Below are 16,307 nucleotides of genomic sequence, written 5' to 3'. Positions count from 1 at the left end.
GAAAGCTTCATTTTAGAAACTACTACATATTAAAGGGACCGCTGAAATAAAAATTAGATTAAAATATGATATTCTTAACAATAAGAAATGAGAAGGGTAAATTTGGAAGAGATGGAATCCCACATCGCGGAGGACCGGCAAGAACTGTGTGCTTAGGTCCCCCGAGTATAAATAATGAAAATTGTTAATCTGCACGATTGGAGCGAAAAATAGAACTAGCCTTATTCCCTCCAAAATGCAAAATGCGATCCGGCATGAAGTTTTCGGCCTCGCTGTCTCTACATGTAAGGTCACTACCATGCTTTTTGCGATGGTTATTTCTTGAAGCGTACGACATACAGTTGATGATTCTTGTTTATCGCGACGCATGAGTTTGATCGGACGACAATTTTCTTTCAAATCAACTTGGAACTGCGCAGCTTCTCTTCCGAGGTAAGTATGAATCTGTTTTTCCGTTCTTCTACAGTAACTGCGTATAAATCTCTGCGAGTCTGTGTAGATTTAGGTTCCGATTATGTCTATGTTATTGATATTGAACATTGTGTACTTCCGCGAAGTCTATCGTAGAATTACGTGTTGCCTCGTTAATTCTGATAATCGAACTTTCTTGTTCCTTGAACTTGAGAAATTATGACAATGATATATCATCAAAATAAGAAATCCTGCTTTCCGGACTTCAATCGGATTATCGCTTGACTAGTACTGCTACTGTACTTTAGAATACTGTAACTTAGAAGAGCAAAACGAGAGAAAAGAAGGTTTGATACAGATCAAAACTGGTTGATCTGTTATGGATTATGTGGAGATGCTTTCCAATGATTGGAACGGGAGAACAAAAACTAGGAGTGAAGAACTTCGATTGTCCGAAGCCTCTTATAGTATCTAGGCCACAGGTGCTCTCTCTTATGAACTATATTTGTCTAGTTGACAAATGTAGCCTCTTATAGTATCTTTCTTTGTTTAATTCGCTTAGTGATCGGTGTAAATTTTAGAGAAAAACTTGCGAAACCTCAATTCATGATCTAAAATAGTACAGAAAATTCGATTTCCGAGATGCGTGTGGCATTTTACAGGAGCAGGGGAATATCATGCACAAACTCTGATTGCATCTGTACGATAAAAATAATTCAGCTCGGTCTATTGCTTGGAAGTTGGAAAGACAAGAGAGAAACATCCGTAAATGAGAAATACGAAAGCAGAGATAGACGGAGTCTAGGACTCTTAATTCGAAATGTGAGAATGAAAATCCTAGGTAAAAAAATTTCTAGTTGATTTTTAGGGGGGTAACAGTAGCAGCAACTCTATTCTGAGGTCTGGCAGTCGAGTTCCTTGTAACGTTGTCACTCTTCATTGCCTCAACTTTATTCAATAGCTCTTCATTTTATCCAAAGACGGAATGTTGCTGAATTAATAGGTTAGTATCTGAAACCACTGAAGTCGCAGTAAGACATATGTAGGTGCAGATCCATGTGCTCGCGTCTCAACAACGCGGGATCCAACCGGTCCAGGTGGTTCATGGTCAATACCACTATCCGCTCGTCTCCACAGCTCGATCATAGGCCATCAATGAAGTTCAATAACCCATACTGAGTAATCTTATTGCAACAAACAATTTGATAAGTAGCTTCCTCGATATGTCATGTAGCTTTGGATACAAAATATTTAGTTTCCTTCAGGTCAGGGACCTACCTTTTCATCTGCAGATTTGGTTTGATTTTCTGAATCTGAACTCCTATCTTGAAGCTCAACAGAACAATCAATGTCCTCAATTACTAATATTGAACGGCTCTCTGTGCCAATCAATAATCTGCTTAAATCTGAATTGTATTGGACTTCCCTCAGATCCATATCATAAATCTTAAGCTTCAGATAGTTAGCAATGGCAGCAACTAAGCTTGATTTCCCTGTGCTTGGTGGTCCATACAACAAATAACCACGTTTCCAAGCCCTTCTTACTCTTCTGTAGGACTCTTTCCTCTCATTGAACTTATTGCGATCTTCGATCAATGCCTTCTTAGTTTCAGGGTTCATGGCTATTGTGTCAAATGTCGCTGGGTGATTGAGGTCGATTGTACCCCAGTAATCAGTGCCACTATAATCTGTTGTATGGAGCTTCACGGCCTTTTTTTTTTCATCTCTAATGGCATTTGCTTCTCGCAGAAGATGCGGAAGGTAGAATCTTAATGCCATATCCTTGTGTTTCTTGTGAAAGCTTAGCTCGAACTGCCTAACATCTGTCCGCTCATGCGCATTACCATCGTGGTTCTTCGCGAAGAAACCAAAACCCACTTAAAATTGAAGCCTTCGAATTTGTCAACCAATTCTTGATTCCTATCTATGATCAAGGCCAATTGCTGCTCTTTTTCTAGCTTGTGGACTTTAAGTCCTCGCAAGGATGAAGTAAGCTTTGCGCCCAAGTAAACATTTGCAGAGTCAAACATCTGGTTGGCGGTAAGCACATCAAGTTCTTCGACAACGACGATCGACTGTTTGTAAGAGCGCATTGGTTCCACGCGGCGTACAAGAACGAAGTCCTATGCCAATGGACGGACCTTTTTGGTTTGGGTTTTTTTTAGTTTAGAAGTACATGGAGTGACTTTTTGCTCAAGGTTATGGTATCGGCCTTTTGCAACCAGCCTTTTGATTGAGTTGGTTACTAGAGGTTTACGTGGAACTACCCAAGCCCATTTATTTGGAGAGCCCATATATCTGACGATGTGGGTAGGGGATGGCCTCACATCGTGCTTGAAAAACTAAAATCAAGGATTAAGATTATACGGTAGATAGTTGGGTCAAAAATGTTACATTTTAAATCATTACCTACATCGATTTCGATTATACATTATTAAATTTCTCTTTCAATACCTCTGTTTAGTATTAGAGCTTTGTTCTTCCTCGAAAAGTATTATTAAAGCATATTAAACATCTTTATCATCAATAGTTTGATGAATATAAAAATTCATCATGACAAATTGTTAATGTTGGCGGGCCATGCACGGTAACCATATATTTTGGGAGTCCATTAATCATTGATAGTTGAGTTGAAAATTTTAGTCAAATAGTAATAGAACAACACTTCAATCTTCAATAATCTAGGAAAAACCTATTCTATCCCATTTTACATCTCCCTATTTGTCTAAAGTTTGATAGGGGTTGACAAGACACACCAAGTCAAAAGGTAAGTAGTTATCTTAGTAAGCATAGATCACACTTTAAGAAATTGTTTTTACAAAGTAGTTTTGAACGTTGAAGTAGTAGAAGATTGCCAATGTAGATAGATAAGAAATTACCCATAAATTAAACCCATATCTAATTTCCTAAACAGATAGTGGAGCTGTAACTATAAGCATCTTTGTTGATAACACATCAGACATCGCACTTGCGACATGTCTTTGGGAGATGACTTATGACATCTTTGCTCTCCTTCTTCCCATCTTTCTTCTCCTCTTTTGCAGGTCCTACACTCAAAATTGCAGCATATTTTCTGAACTTTCTCACCTTCTTGATGACCTTCACAGGATCAGCTTCGCCGATGACAGTGATCGTGTTTTTTGGTGGGATATCGATTTCATCACCTGCTGCTTGCACTACCAACGTGGCAGTTCCACTGCCACTACAGTTTTCTGCAACAACGAATGTGTCAGGTTTTGAAGTACTTAAAGAGATCAGGCCCTAATGGTAATTCAATATTATTATATACACAAAGAAAACGAAAAAAATGCGGTGGAAAACCTTTGACATGGTTTAGGGAAAAGTACACGAGTGATTCTACTGACAAACGTGGCAGAGTAGAGTACTTTCGTATGGTTTACAATTCATTTTTCTGTGCAGGAAGGCCGACATAAAGTTTGGTCGAGAACTAAATTCGGCGACATGAAAAATGTTTTTATGTATCCCACCATGCATTTATTGCTGCTGCAGCAATACCCTCCGACTTATTGGTGAAGTAATTCAAATGGAGGAACAACTTGAGCCGTCTGGTAAGTACAACGTATATCTAATATTAAAACTTTCTTACATGGAAACAATGATTTGACGCCTTATCTCACTAAGAAGTTTACTTTCTATTTTCTAATATGGTCTATTTTAAAATTTTATTTATATTTTAAAAGTAAATGACGTCTATTATTCTTGCTGCATGCTCATCTCTTACTAGCTTCTTGTTCTTAGTTTCTTAATTATGCAGATTGCTTTTCCTTATTCATTCATTAATTTTTTATTTAATAAGTAAATAAATTTCATTATTAGATTTTTGTTTGAGAAATCTATAAAATAAATGCGAATTTATCTAAGTAAATAAATTTCATTCATCCGCTATTTTCTAATACGGTCTATTTTAAAATTTTATTTATATTTAAAAAGAAAATAACGTCTATTATTCTTGCAGCATGCTTATCTCTAGCTAGCTTCTTGTCCTTAGTCTCTTAATGACTCTTAATGATGTAGTATGCTTTTGTTTATTCATTCATTAATATTTATTTAATAAGGTAAATAAATTTCACTATTAGATTTTATTTGAGAAATCTATAAAATAAATGCGAGTTTATCTTTGACATGGTAATTTGCTATTTTCTAATACAGTCTATTTTGAAATTTTATTTATATTTAAAAAGTATATAACATCTATTATTCTTGTTGCAAGCTTTATCTATTAACTGTATTATTCTTGCTGCATGCTTTATCTCTAACTAGCTTCTTGTTCTTAGTTTCTTAATGATCCAGTATGCTTTTATTTATTCATTTATTAGTTTTCATTCATTAATTTTTTATTTAATAAGTAAATAAATTTCACTATTAATTTTTATTTGAGAAATCTATAAAAGAAATGCAAATTTATCTTTGACATGGTAATTTGCTATTTTCTAATATGTTCTATTTTAAAATTTTATTTATACTTAAAAAGTAAATAACGTCTATTATTTTGGCTACATGTTTATTTCTAGCTAGCTTCTTGTTCTTAGTTTCTTAATTATGCATTATGCTTTATATTCCTTCATTAGTTTTCATTCATTAATTTTTTTATTTAATAAGTAAATAAATTTCACTATTAGTTTTTATTTGAGAAATGTATAAAATAAATGTGAATTTATCTTTTCCATGGTAATTTTCTATTTTCTAATATGGACTATTTTAAAATTTTATTTATATTTAAAAAGTAAATAACTTTTATCATTCTTGCTACATGTTCCAGCTTCTTATTCTTAGTTTCTTTATGCTTTATATTCATTCATTAATTTTTTATTTAATAAGTAAATAAATTTCACTATTAGTTTTTATTTGAGACATTTATAAGAAAAATGCAAATTTATCTTTGACGTGGCAATTTGCTATTTTCCAATATAGTTTATTTTAAAATGTTATTTATATTTAAAAAGTAACGTCTATTATTCTTTCTGCATGCTTATCACTGACTGGCTCCTTGTTCTTAGCTTCTTAATTATGCAGTGGTATTTTATTTATTCATTCATTAACTTTTATTTAATAAATAAATAAATTTCCCTATTAATTTTTATTTGAGAAATCTATAAAATAAATGTGAATTTATCTTTGAAATGGTAATTTACTGCTATTTTAAAATTTTATTTATATTTAAAAAGAACGTCTATTATGCTTGCTGCATGCTTATCTCTAACTAGCCTCTTGTTTTTAGTTTCTTAATTATGCAGTATGCTTTTATTTATTCATTTATTAATTTGCATTCAATAATTTTTTATTTGATAAGTAGATAAATTTCACTTTTTTTTTTTTTTTTTTGAGAAATCTATAAAAAAAAAATGTGAATTTACCTTTCACACGGTAGTTATAATTTCATTGATTATATATTAGTTTGCCAAACCCAACTGCAGTTGGGGGTAAAACTTAAGATAACTTCCTTTCCCTCTTTCTAAACTTGTCATATTCGAAATATAATAGGACTAAAGTTCTAATTATATGTTTAATTAGACATCAATTTTTTTTAAAGTGTTAAATAGAATAAAGGCAAGTTTGTATTTTAACATGTATTTGATTATTGTTTTGAAAAATACTTACAAATTGCACGTGATGTTTAAAAGAAAAATGTGAAATGAGTTGTCCCTTTCTTAGTATCATTTTTCTTCGATCTCAATTATTTTTTTATCTTTCTTTCCACCTATTTTAAAATTTGAAACCATTTAATTTTAATTTCTGAAAATATCGCTTTGAATTTCAGATTTAGAAAACCAAAAAACCTAGAACATATCTTGGGTTTTTTAAAATTGGGTTAAGAATTCAAAAAAAGAATTTTAAAGAAAATGGAACACCATTGAAAATGAGGTTTGTTTCTCATAGTTTTTTATGATAATTTTCCTCTTATCAAATCGTGATTATAAAACTCAATTTTAAAACATGAAAAACTAAAAGAGGTTTATAAACTCAATTTTAAAAAATTAAAAACTAAGATTATCAAATGGAGACAAAATTTCTAATGATTGATTACCAAAGCCCATCTAATAACTATTCAATATTGCATGTGAAGTTTTAAAGAAAAAAAGTGAAACGAGTTCATCCCTTTCTTTCTATCATTTTTCTTCGATCTCTATAATTTTTTATTTTTCTTTCCACCTATTTTAAATCTTGAAACCATTTTATTTTAATTTTTTAAAAACATCACTTTGAATTTCAAATTTGGAAAACTAAAAAAGTTAAAATAATAATACATCTTTTCGGTAAAAGTTGGGATTGATTGAAAATGGAACACCATTGAAAATAAGGTTTGATTCTCATAATTTTTTACCATAGTTTTAAAACACTAAAAACTAAAAGGTGTTTATAAACTCAATTTTAAAAAATTTAAAACTAAATGATTATCTAAATAGCTATTTGATTTATAATTTTTTTTAAAAAAAATTGTTCTTGTTTTTTAAAACTATTTCTTAATTTTCAAAACTTTATTGATTTTAAATTTCTTCAAATAGGAGACAACAAAACAAAGGAACTAATAGGTAAAAGAAAACAGAAAACCAAAAGGTTACGAGGGTTTTTTTTTTTTTTTTTTTTTTTTAATTATAAATTATTTAAAGAAAAAAAAAAGGTGGTTCAAGCACCCCAGGATATATTTAAGCAAACTATTTTTTTTTTTTTTCCTAATCTCCTTTTAGAAAATTTAAAGTAAATAATCTAAATTATACTCTTTAATAAATTTAATTCATAAACCATATTTTCTTTTATTAATTTATAATTTATAATCTACTTCATTTCTATTTTAGATTTGATATAGTTTTTTCTTAAGAAAAAAAAAATAGAAAATAGTAATTGTGAGAAATTAAATTTCGTTGAATTTAGGATAGAGAAGGATACCGAGAACTTACGACGAGTCTAAGATCATTCCTCCAGTGTCATTTGAAGACTTCCTTCCAGTTTCAGAAGCACGCCCTCTCAGAACCTTTTCTAGCTTCTGTCGGCCAAATACAAGTTCAATTTACAAACATAAAACTCTCAAATCTAGGTTTTGGAGATGTAACCTGAAAGGAGTAATCTTCAGTCTATGGCCTTGGCGTTTGAATCATCAGTTCATCGGCAAATGATGAAACCATTGCTACCTTGACTATTTGTTACATTGCCACATGAGCGAACCATATATCAAAACCACAAAAAAAGAATAGAACACCTAGAAAGCAAATGAAAACAAATGCTTTCATAAAAGAAATTACTTTTTATACGTATAATAACAAATAACAAACCATTTTAAGGTTTTTAACTATTACAGTAAAATAATTGAAACTATTATAACAACAATAATGATGAAAGAAATTGAGTGCAAAGTGAACCGGATTAGTGAGGAAAAAAATATGCAAGAAAGAAATTAATAAAAGATTGCGTACAGGGTCGTACTGTGAGATTTAGAACAAACATTCGAAACAAACCAATCAATTGCGTTTTGGGAAAACCTCATGTGTTCATTCAAAAGAACATCTTAGTTCCGATTAAAAATACTCCATGGCATGGAAATAATGAACGATAAAATCAAGCCAAAACAGTTCAAGACAAAATTAACATCATTCTCAGAAATTCTCCTCAACAAGTAACAGAACAGATAATTCTAATCAATGTGTGACCCATTCAGATCCCAAGTAATAAAACCATTTCGTTTTGTCCCTTCTCTCCTGCACTAGTGGAATTTTCCACGTCTGACAAAAATATATACTACATATTTAAGAATTTCAAAAGAGTGAAATTTTCCTTTTTTTTTTTTTTTTTTTTTCGCAAAAGAATCGATAGTGGATTCTAACGTACATTAACTAGAAATTAAATCATTAACTTTTTATTGAAAAAAAATCGATAGATGAAACATACCCCAAATGTTGTCAGTAGATATATGCCACGTATGAACTCCATCGATCCCTTTGTTTGACATGAAGATCATGCTTCCGCAGTGGACAATAAAACAGCGGACTAAATCTGCGAAATAAAGCATCCAGATCTGCATATGAGCATCAAATAAGTATAATGAGGGATGCAGGACAAAACAACTACTTGAGGAGCTTCTGGACAAAAACTCAACGAGCAGATGGTTAAATTGAAGATCAGTGAAGAATATGACGCACAAAAAAAAAATGATAACAATCAAATAATTAGGACACAAACAATGAATCTCTAGTAAAATAAATAAATGTCCAATTCATGCTTAACAGAAAAGAAGTACAGCCACAACTTTGGCATGTACCCTTGTTGTGTTGTAAATTCACAACCCTTAGCCTGTAACAATTTTCTGCCTCTAGCGATGTCACAAACATCTGTTTAGTTGCGAACTATTTTGTTCTCTTGATCATAGTATTCTTCCTACTTCTTAAAAGGTTTTAGATACAGGTCTACGAAATTCACCTAAAACTTTGTAGTACTAGCCGACAATGGATTAATAATGAACCACAGAAATGAATTGTAGTAGGCATATACCTTGTAGTCAAAATGAATTGCAGTGGGCATATACCTTAACTCTGATATCTGATGCATAGATCGTAAGTAAAGACTTCCAGATAAGTACTCATCAATAAACGCTGTTGAAACAGTTATAACAAGAACAATTTTGAGAAAAAAGATTCTTTAATAAAATGGTTTCTTTAAAATATAAAAATAAATTAAAAGAAGAAAAATGTTTTTCTTCCATATGAGATGATTGTTAGTTCTTGACAGTTGGATCATGGTTGCCCTTTCAATTACAAATCTGCAATTTTAATTGTAAATCACATTCAAAGGTAATAGAAAATTCTCCAACCGCTTCTCATATTCTCTTTNCTATTTTGTGACTTTTTTTTCATGTTTTTCATTTTTTTTTTTTTTTTTTTTTTTCATTCTAACTTATCTCTGAATGAACAACACCGTGAAAGTTATTTGAAACTTACTTCCTTGCTCCCAAGGAGTTTATCAGATACCAAAAAACCAGTTAGACGTCAGAACAAGCTTCCTACTAATAGAAGTATATATTTGAAGGTAGTCCATGGCAAGAAAAAAATGAGCAAACCTCCAACACCATGAAACACTCAAAACAGTCAATAGATATTATGGCTCTGAACATTTAGTTGATTCAGCAGTAAGCTAGAGAATTTATTGATAATGAGTATATTTACTGTGTAACAAAAAAGTTAGAAGCTTGTATGCATTATATGATAATTCTTAAATGTGTTTAATATCAGCAGAAGGATAATAGTTAAAGAAAGCTCAAAGAAACTCTACCTTGAGAAAAAAATAGAATGGTCAGATTGGAGGAGGAAAGAGTCTCGATGCACATTGACTCGTCCTGCACTGACCCAAGACATTCTTCTCAATAGCCTTTAGGAATTCTCTCGATACAAGGACATGGACCTACCAATGTCGGTAAGAATATACCGTCAGAATTATTGATTTTGTTTTCTTCGAAAGACTTCAATTGTTCTATGATGAAGATTTAATCATTCTTGAGCTATCACTTTTGTAGGTTCACATGAACTATCATTGACTCAACAAGTGTACATTGGCTAAGTTATCGCGTCACTTATCACAATTACTGTTCACAAATATGACGTGGTTCAAGCAAGACTAGCATGAAATGAATATAGAAACGTACCTCAGCATCAACATGGTTGGAATCCAATAACAGAATCACTACATGCTGCACATAGATTCGACACGCAGCATCACAATCCGTGCACGACTACATCTCTCCACAGAAGATGCCTATGCGCGGACAAAGCCATTAGGTTTGAAACACTCACGCAGTGGGATCCATTTCTTGAAGCCATTTGTATCCCTATAACATTCAAAAACTATGAACAGAATTAGCACAGAGATCGGCGGCGGCCACGAGTAGGTTGAAGAAAATCCAATTTCAAAACGAAAAGAAAGTTGCACCGATAATTCACTGTCTTACTGGAATGCAGAAAACAATTCATCAATTTCTCAAAACTTACCGACGATAAAACAGTTTAACAGAGTACAAAACAATCTCATGAACGAAAAAAAAAACTAGAAATAAAATATTGCTAATCACACTTTAAAATGAGATAGAAAACCGATGAAAAGTGTTCAGGAGATTCTTTCACTAAACGATCTCATGAAAGAAAAAGAAACTAGAAATAAAATATTGCTAATCACACTTTAAAATGAGATAGAAAACCGATGAAAAGTGTTCAGGAGATTCTTTCACTAAACGATCTCATGAAAGAAAAAGAAACTAGAAATAAAATATTGCTAATCACACTTTAAAATGAGATAGAAAACCGATGAAAAGTGTTCAGGAGATTCTTTCACTAAACGATCTCATGAAAGAAAAAGAAACTAGAAATAAAATATTGCTAATCACACTTTAAAATGAGATAGAAAACCGATGAAAAGTGTTCAGGAGATTCTTTCACTAAACGATCTCATGAAAGAAAAAGAAACTAGAAATAAAATATTGCTAATCACACTTTAAAATGAGATAGAAAACCGATAAAAAGTGTTCAGGAGATTCTTTCACAAAACGATATCATGAAAGAAAGAAAAAACTAGAAATAAAATATTGCTAATCACACCTTCAAATGAGATAGAAAATCGATGAAAAGTGTTCAGGAGATTCTTTCACTAAACGATCTCATGAAAGAAAAAAGAAACTAGAAATAAAATATTGCTAATCACACTTTAAAATGAGATAGGAAACCGATGAAAAGTGTTCAGGAGATTCTTTCACTAAACTTCCGAGAGAAAGAAAACGGAAAAATAGGAGTCAAGGATCAACTCCTTGGACATATATATCGATGCAAGGTAGACAGACATACAAAAAGAGGAGATGATCCAGATAAGCGAGGACAGGATTGATAGCTTCTTCGCATCTGTAAGTCCAATCAGCAGCATACTCCTGCACCAGTACGATTTTCATCCGGCAGATTCCCTCGCAGTCTAAAATTCAAACAGTCGAGAGTTAAATTCAAGAGAATTGAATAGCACAGAAGAGAAAGAGAGTTTGAGATCTCCATGCACCTGATCGGACCTTTGGCAGATTGCTTTTAGTAGAATCAAGGTCCGCTTCAATGGAACCAAACAACTGAGAAGAGAACGCCGATCAGCCACTCAGCATTTGTAGAAATGAACAGAAGAGAAAGAGAGTTTGAGATCTCCATGCACCTGATCGGACCTTTGGCAGATTGCTTTTAGTAGAATCAAGGTCCGCTTCAATGGAACCAAACAACTGAGAAGAGAACGCCGATCAGCCACTCAGCATTTGTAGAAATGAACAGAAGAGAAAGAGAGTTTGAGATCTCCATGCACCTGATCGGACCTTTGGCAGATTGCTTTTAGTAGAATCAAGGTCCGCTTCAATGGAACCAAACAACTGAGAAGAGAACGCCGATCAGCCACTCAGCATTTGTAGAAATGAACAGAAGAGAAAGAGAGTTTGAGATCTCCATGCACCTGATCGGACCTTTGGCAGATTGCTTTTAGTAGAATCAAGGTCCGCTTCAATGGAACCAAACAACTGAGAAGAGAACGCCGATCAGCCACTCAGCATTTGTAGAAATGAACTTCAGTGTTCAACTTCAGGCGAAGACCTTCACCAGAAGAGAGATCTTTACGCTGTGGATGATATCGTCTTGCGGACGAGTTCGGACTTCGAAGAGAGAGTGAAATCATTTCTTCTGAAGACTCGGAGCATCAAAATTTCTCTCTGCGAGAATTCTCGAAGACTCGTTCACGGAATGAAAGAAACGTGGAATGCGGAGGTTTTTTCAGAACCCGCGTATGCGTACCCGCGCCCGTTCTTCCGCCGGCCCGCGCATTCTCTATTTTATATCAAGTAATTTTTTTTTTAAGGTTATTAAATTATCTAATAATTATCAATTCCGCATTAATCTTTCACAAAATTTTCAACTTCCATTAATGTTTTAAAATTCTGCAGTTTATCTTTAATATATTGAACAATAAATTAAAACTCTCTCAAATAATTTTTAAAACCTTTAATAGAAAGGTAATGAATTATTATTGGTAATAGGAACATTGGTTAATGCATGTATTATTGACCCATAAATTAAATGTACAAATCTATTTAATCCATAAATAAACTAAAAAAATGTTGAATATAATCCTTATGTCTTAAATAAGTATTATTGGAAATTATGCTAATAAAAATAATTCTGATTTTTATTGAAAAAATAATATAAAATTCAAATAATGAATTTATGAGTCACATAAAATCATTATATTTACAAAACAATAATTTGATATACATCAATTATTTACAAAATTATTCAATTGATAGATTTGAACACATTAAAAGAAATTTGAAGCGCTGAACGATTAAGGACTAATTAAAAAAACTATTAACCAAAGTACGTATGTGTATGTGTCAGCCTAATTGACATATACTGTTTTTCCTATAAAAGAAAGTAAACTAAATAAAGTAATTGTAAATTTTAAAGCATAATTTTATTCTATTTTAATTAATGTTTTATGATTAACCAATTGAGTTTCATCGAACTCTTCATTGGCATTGATCATTCTCAACAAACAGCGACGCAATGCAAGCGACAAACAGAAACAAATTGTTCGATTCAGACAAATTAATTTCGATTGTTCTAAATTACATACATGAAATACAAGAGAAAACCCCAAAATCGTATTATGAAGTCGAATTTAAAAGATTACCAGGCCAACTGAACTCTCCGAACTCTTCTATTTTTTCTTCCCTTTGCCGCCGGATTTTCGTTTCGTGGGCAGAATGATTTCCCCTTTAAGGACAGGAATCTCCATCAACTGCGACAGCTCTCCGAATTTCTTGCGGAATTTCTCGACCTGATCGGCGTCTACGAGCAGGGCAGAGCGGCTGCCTAAATAGAAAGGGTGATTTCCCGACCACACATCCACCGAATACTCTTTCTGGGTTCCACCCGTCGTCATCACCAGCTCTCCATTGCAATAAACCTTAGCATCCTCGTGGAATTGGGGGTGAAGATCCTTTTTCCGGCAGGTCACCACCGCCCGGTGACTTCTCGCTCCAAATTCCTGGAAATGGCGCCGAAATTTAGGAAAAAAATAAATGTACAGTCCCCGCTGTCGTAACATTAGGAGTGGGAATAAGGGGAAAGTACCTTTTTCTTCGGCGGTGCGACGACCGGGGAAATTGGGCGTTGAAGAAAGGAATTTGTTAGGTTCAGCGCCATTGCTGCGTTTGAGTGCGGTGAAGTGAGGATAAGAAGAAGATGAGTTCTTCTTCAAGGCATTGTCGCATGGCCACTCGCTCGTCCTTCTCTTTTGGGCCTGCTAGTTTTGAGCCTTCAAATGGGCCTTCCTGATGGAGGCCTGCTTTTCGGGCCCACGTGTAAATTATAATTTCATAGTTTTGAGCCTTGTATTTCTCAAGTTTAATTAATTTGTTTTATGATGTTTTTTTGAATAATATATCAAATTACAATCCATTTGTGCGCACGTGCTTTAACACTATTTATTCTTGGACTAATCAAAGTTAGTATAATAGAAAATTCTAAATTAAATACTGATTTTGTTATGTATGACGAACAATAAACCCATTTTTCTTTCATGTATCCTCCAAGAATACAAATGGAATCAATTGTTTCAATCACATTTATGCCATGTTTTTATCGATGCGACTTGTCGGATCATGAGCCTAATTAAGCACGACTTGCATACACTGAAACGACAATGATATTCGCCCGATTTGTTAATTTCCCCGCAGACCTATTCAACGATCTACATAGTAGAATGCCACGTGTAAGGTCAGAAATGCAGCAACCTTCACGTCATGATCAGGGAGAGATTTGTATTACACGTGTCTCCAATTCAGACAGCTACCCAGATGCGTGTATGCTTACAGGGATAGTTTAGAGAAAAATAAAACTTAATTCATTGTTTCTGTTCCTTTTAATGTTTTTATATATATTTTTTAATTTAGTACGAACAGTTTAAATTTATTGAAATATAATATTTAATGATACTTGTGAGCATGATCATCCTCAATCTCGTTTATTTTATTATTTCCACCACTTTTCTTGAAAATGTGTAATTATAATAAAAAAATATAAAAAATCTTGCAAATGGCCAAATAACAAGTATTCGTGCCGTGTTTTATTGTTCATAATTGGCAAAATTGCACGAACGCCACTGAACTTGCCTTTAACTAAAATTTTATAGTTTAATTATTATTTAGATGGATGTGCTAACAAATTATATTGCTAAAAGGTGGTTTCTTGTAATCTGATAATTATTGAATGTATTTTATATTTATTACATTAAAAATTATTCAAATAACATTTTAATTTTTTGAAGGTTTGGTGTACTGATATTCTCAAAAGTTAACCAATATATTTTTAATCATAATAAAAATGTGAAAAGAGATGGTAATAAAACTTTTGAACAAACAGAATTGTTGATATTAATATTTTGTTGTGAAAGTTTATTTTTTTATTTAAAATTATTATTGAATCAATAAAAAGTTGACCATTTATCCTCGTTGAAAGATAGCTTTGTATATGTTTTCAACGAAAAATTTTAGAAAATGCTGCTGAAACTAATTTTTAAACTTTACTTTTTCCTCCAAACTTAAAGATATTTTTATAAATGAAAGTCTAGTAACAGAGGTAGCCTCAATGAAGGGGAGGGTACTTAATTTGAAGGGAGGTGTTGGATTATGAAAGTCCGACTAATTTAAGCTATTAACATGAATTTATAATTAAATAATACTCTCTCTATTATTATGAGACAATTTTTATATCTTGGACTTGTGATGTATCAATTATCATTTTAACGATCAACTTCTCCCATAATGATATCTATGCTACCTAGTATTGTCATAATATCAGCAAATTTCATTCTTTTAACTAACTGAGGAAGAATTTGCAAATTGATAAAACCCGGCGGGCGAATTTTCCATCTCCAAGGAAAACCACCCTGATCCCCTATCAAAAAAATGCCCAATTCCCCTTTTGGGGCTTCGACTCTCACATAAAGTTCTTGTTTCGCCAATTCAAAAGTTGGCATTTTTAGACCATAAAGTTAGGAGAGTTTATATTAAAGAGAGTAAAAAAATGGTGGTTAAGAAAAGGCCTCAACAACTGCTTTTAGGTGTTAATAATGGAACTGTCATGTATTCCCCGGTGGGTCTTAAGATGATGCAGAATCCGATTTAATGATCACGTGATCTCCTAATACTTAATTTTTGTGATGGATATTAACCGTCCATTTGGCTGGAAATATGTGGCCAACAACTTATATTATTTTAGGTTTTCTGATTTTTTTTTTTTTATAAAATCAATAAATGACGTGACTGTGGGCCGTACACGGCACGGTTAAGATTACCGGGTTAGAAGTTCAATGAATAAAATCACTTTTCTATCGATGAGTTGGATGGGTGTTTTAATTTTAAATTGTTAATTTCTTTCCATATGATTATGAATTTAAATAAGTAATCAAATTAATAGAAAATTTAATTAAATTAAAACAAACACATTATTTGAAAACGTACTTACGTTTCGACTAAAATCCACCAAACCGAATCCTTTAAGAATATAAAAAGAATTATAATACAACCCTAAAATAACCAAACATAAATATTATTCCTTTTTAAAATTAAACATTGAAAAAAGAAAAATATTAAACGCCAAAATCCACATAAACAATTAGTCGAGCATCTCGATTGTAAATTATTATTTTTTGCTATTCCTATAATTTTATTTAAAATGGATAAATAAATAAAGATTACCAATTTTAGATCTTAATAGTACATTTTATTTCTCATAAATGTTTTAAAAATTAGGATTTTAAATGGGTTTAACAATATTCGGGTCATTTTTAAATGTTGAAATAATAAAATAATAAAATAATAA

General features: G+C 32.3%; 1 protein-coding gene, 1 long non-coding RNA gene and 1 pseudogene across 3 annotated transcripts; all 3 read right to left on the bottom strand.

Annotated features, from left to right (window-relative positions):
- Positions 1-364: 364 nt before the first annotated feature.
- LOC111476392 lies at positions 365-2,504 on the bottom strand (annotated as a pseudogene).
- Positions 2,505-3,262: 758 nt separating this feature from the next.
- LOC111475103 lies at positions 3,263-11,731 on the bottom strand. Of its 2 annotated transcripts, XR_002716329.1 has the most exons (10): positions 11,596-11,731; positions 11,452-11,515; positions 11,250-11,370; positions 10,061-10,259; positions 9,691-9,819; positions 8,914-9,014; positions 8,314-8,440; positions 7,482-7,564; positions 7,329-7,414; positions 3,263-3,623 (listed from the first exon to the last, which is right to left on the bottom strand). It is a non-coding gene; the product is annotated as an uncharacterized LOC111475103 (long non-coding RNA). The 2 variants fall into 2 exon arrangements; XR_002716328.1 differs by lacking the exon at positions 11,596-11,731 and having other exon boundaries at positions 10,061-10,243; positions 11,452-11,587.
- Positions 11,732-12,991: 1,260 nt separating this feature from the next.
- LOC111475090 (50S ribosomal protein L31, chloroplastic-like) lies at positions 12,992-13,731 on the bottom strand. Its single transcript, XM_023119791.1, has 2 exons — positions 13,557-13,731; positions 12,992-13,470 (listed from the first exon to the last, which is right to left on the bottom strand). The coding sequence occupies exons 1-2, from the start codon at positions 13,626-13,628 to the stop codon at positions 13,141-13,143; spliced, it is 402 nt and encodes a 133-aa protein (XP_022975559.1). The 5' UTR covers positions 13,629-13,731; the 3' UTR covers positions 12,992-13,140.
- Positions 13,732-16,307: the final 2,576 nt, after the last annotated feature.

The sequence above is a fragment of the Cucurbita maxima genome, unplaced genomic scaffold (genome assembly GCF_002738345.1).
Source record: "Cucurbita maxima cultivar Rimu unplaced genomic scaffold, Cmax_1.0 Cma_Scf00003, whole genome shotgun sequence".
NCBI lineage: Eukaryota > Viridiplantae > Streptophyta > Magnoliopsida > Cucurbitales > Cucurbitaceae > Cucurbita > Cucurbita maxima.
The sequence above is the reverse complement of the archived record's forward strand: the minus strand, read 5'-3'. Positions and strand labels throughout refer to the sequence as shown.

Bases quoted from the DNA above. Each gene is read 5' to 3' on its own strand.
- LOC111475090 (XM_023119791.1), bottom strand. From the start codon at position 13,628: ATGGCGCTGAACCTAACAAATTCCTTTCTTCAACGCCCAATTTCCCCG. The intron at 13,471-13,556 runs GTACTTTCCCCT...CGCCATTTCCAG, and splicing joins TCGCACCGCCGAAGAAAAAG to GAATTTGGAGCGAGAAGTCA.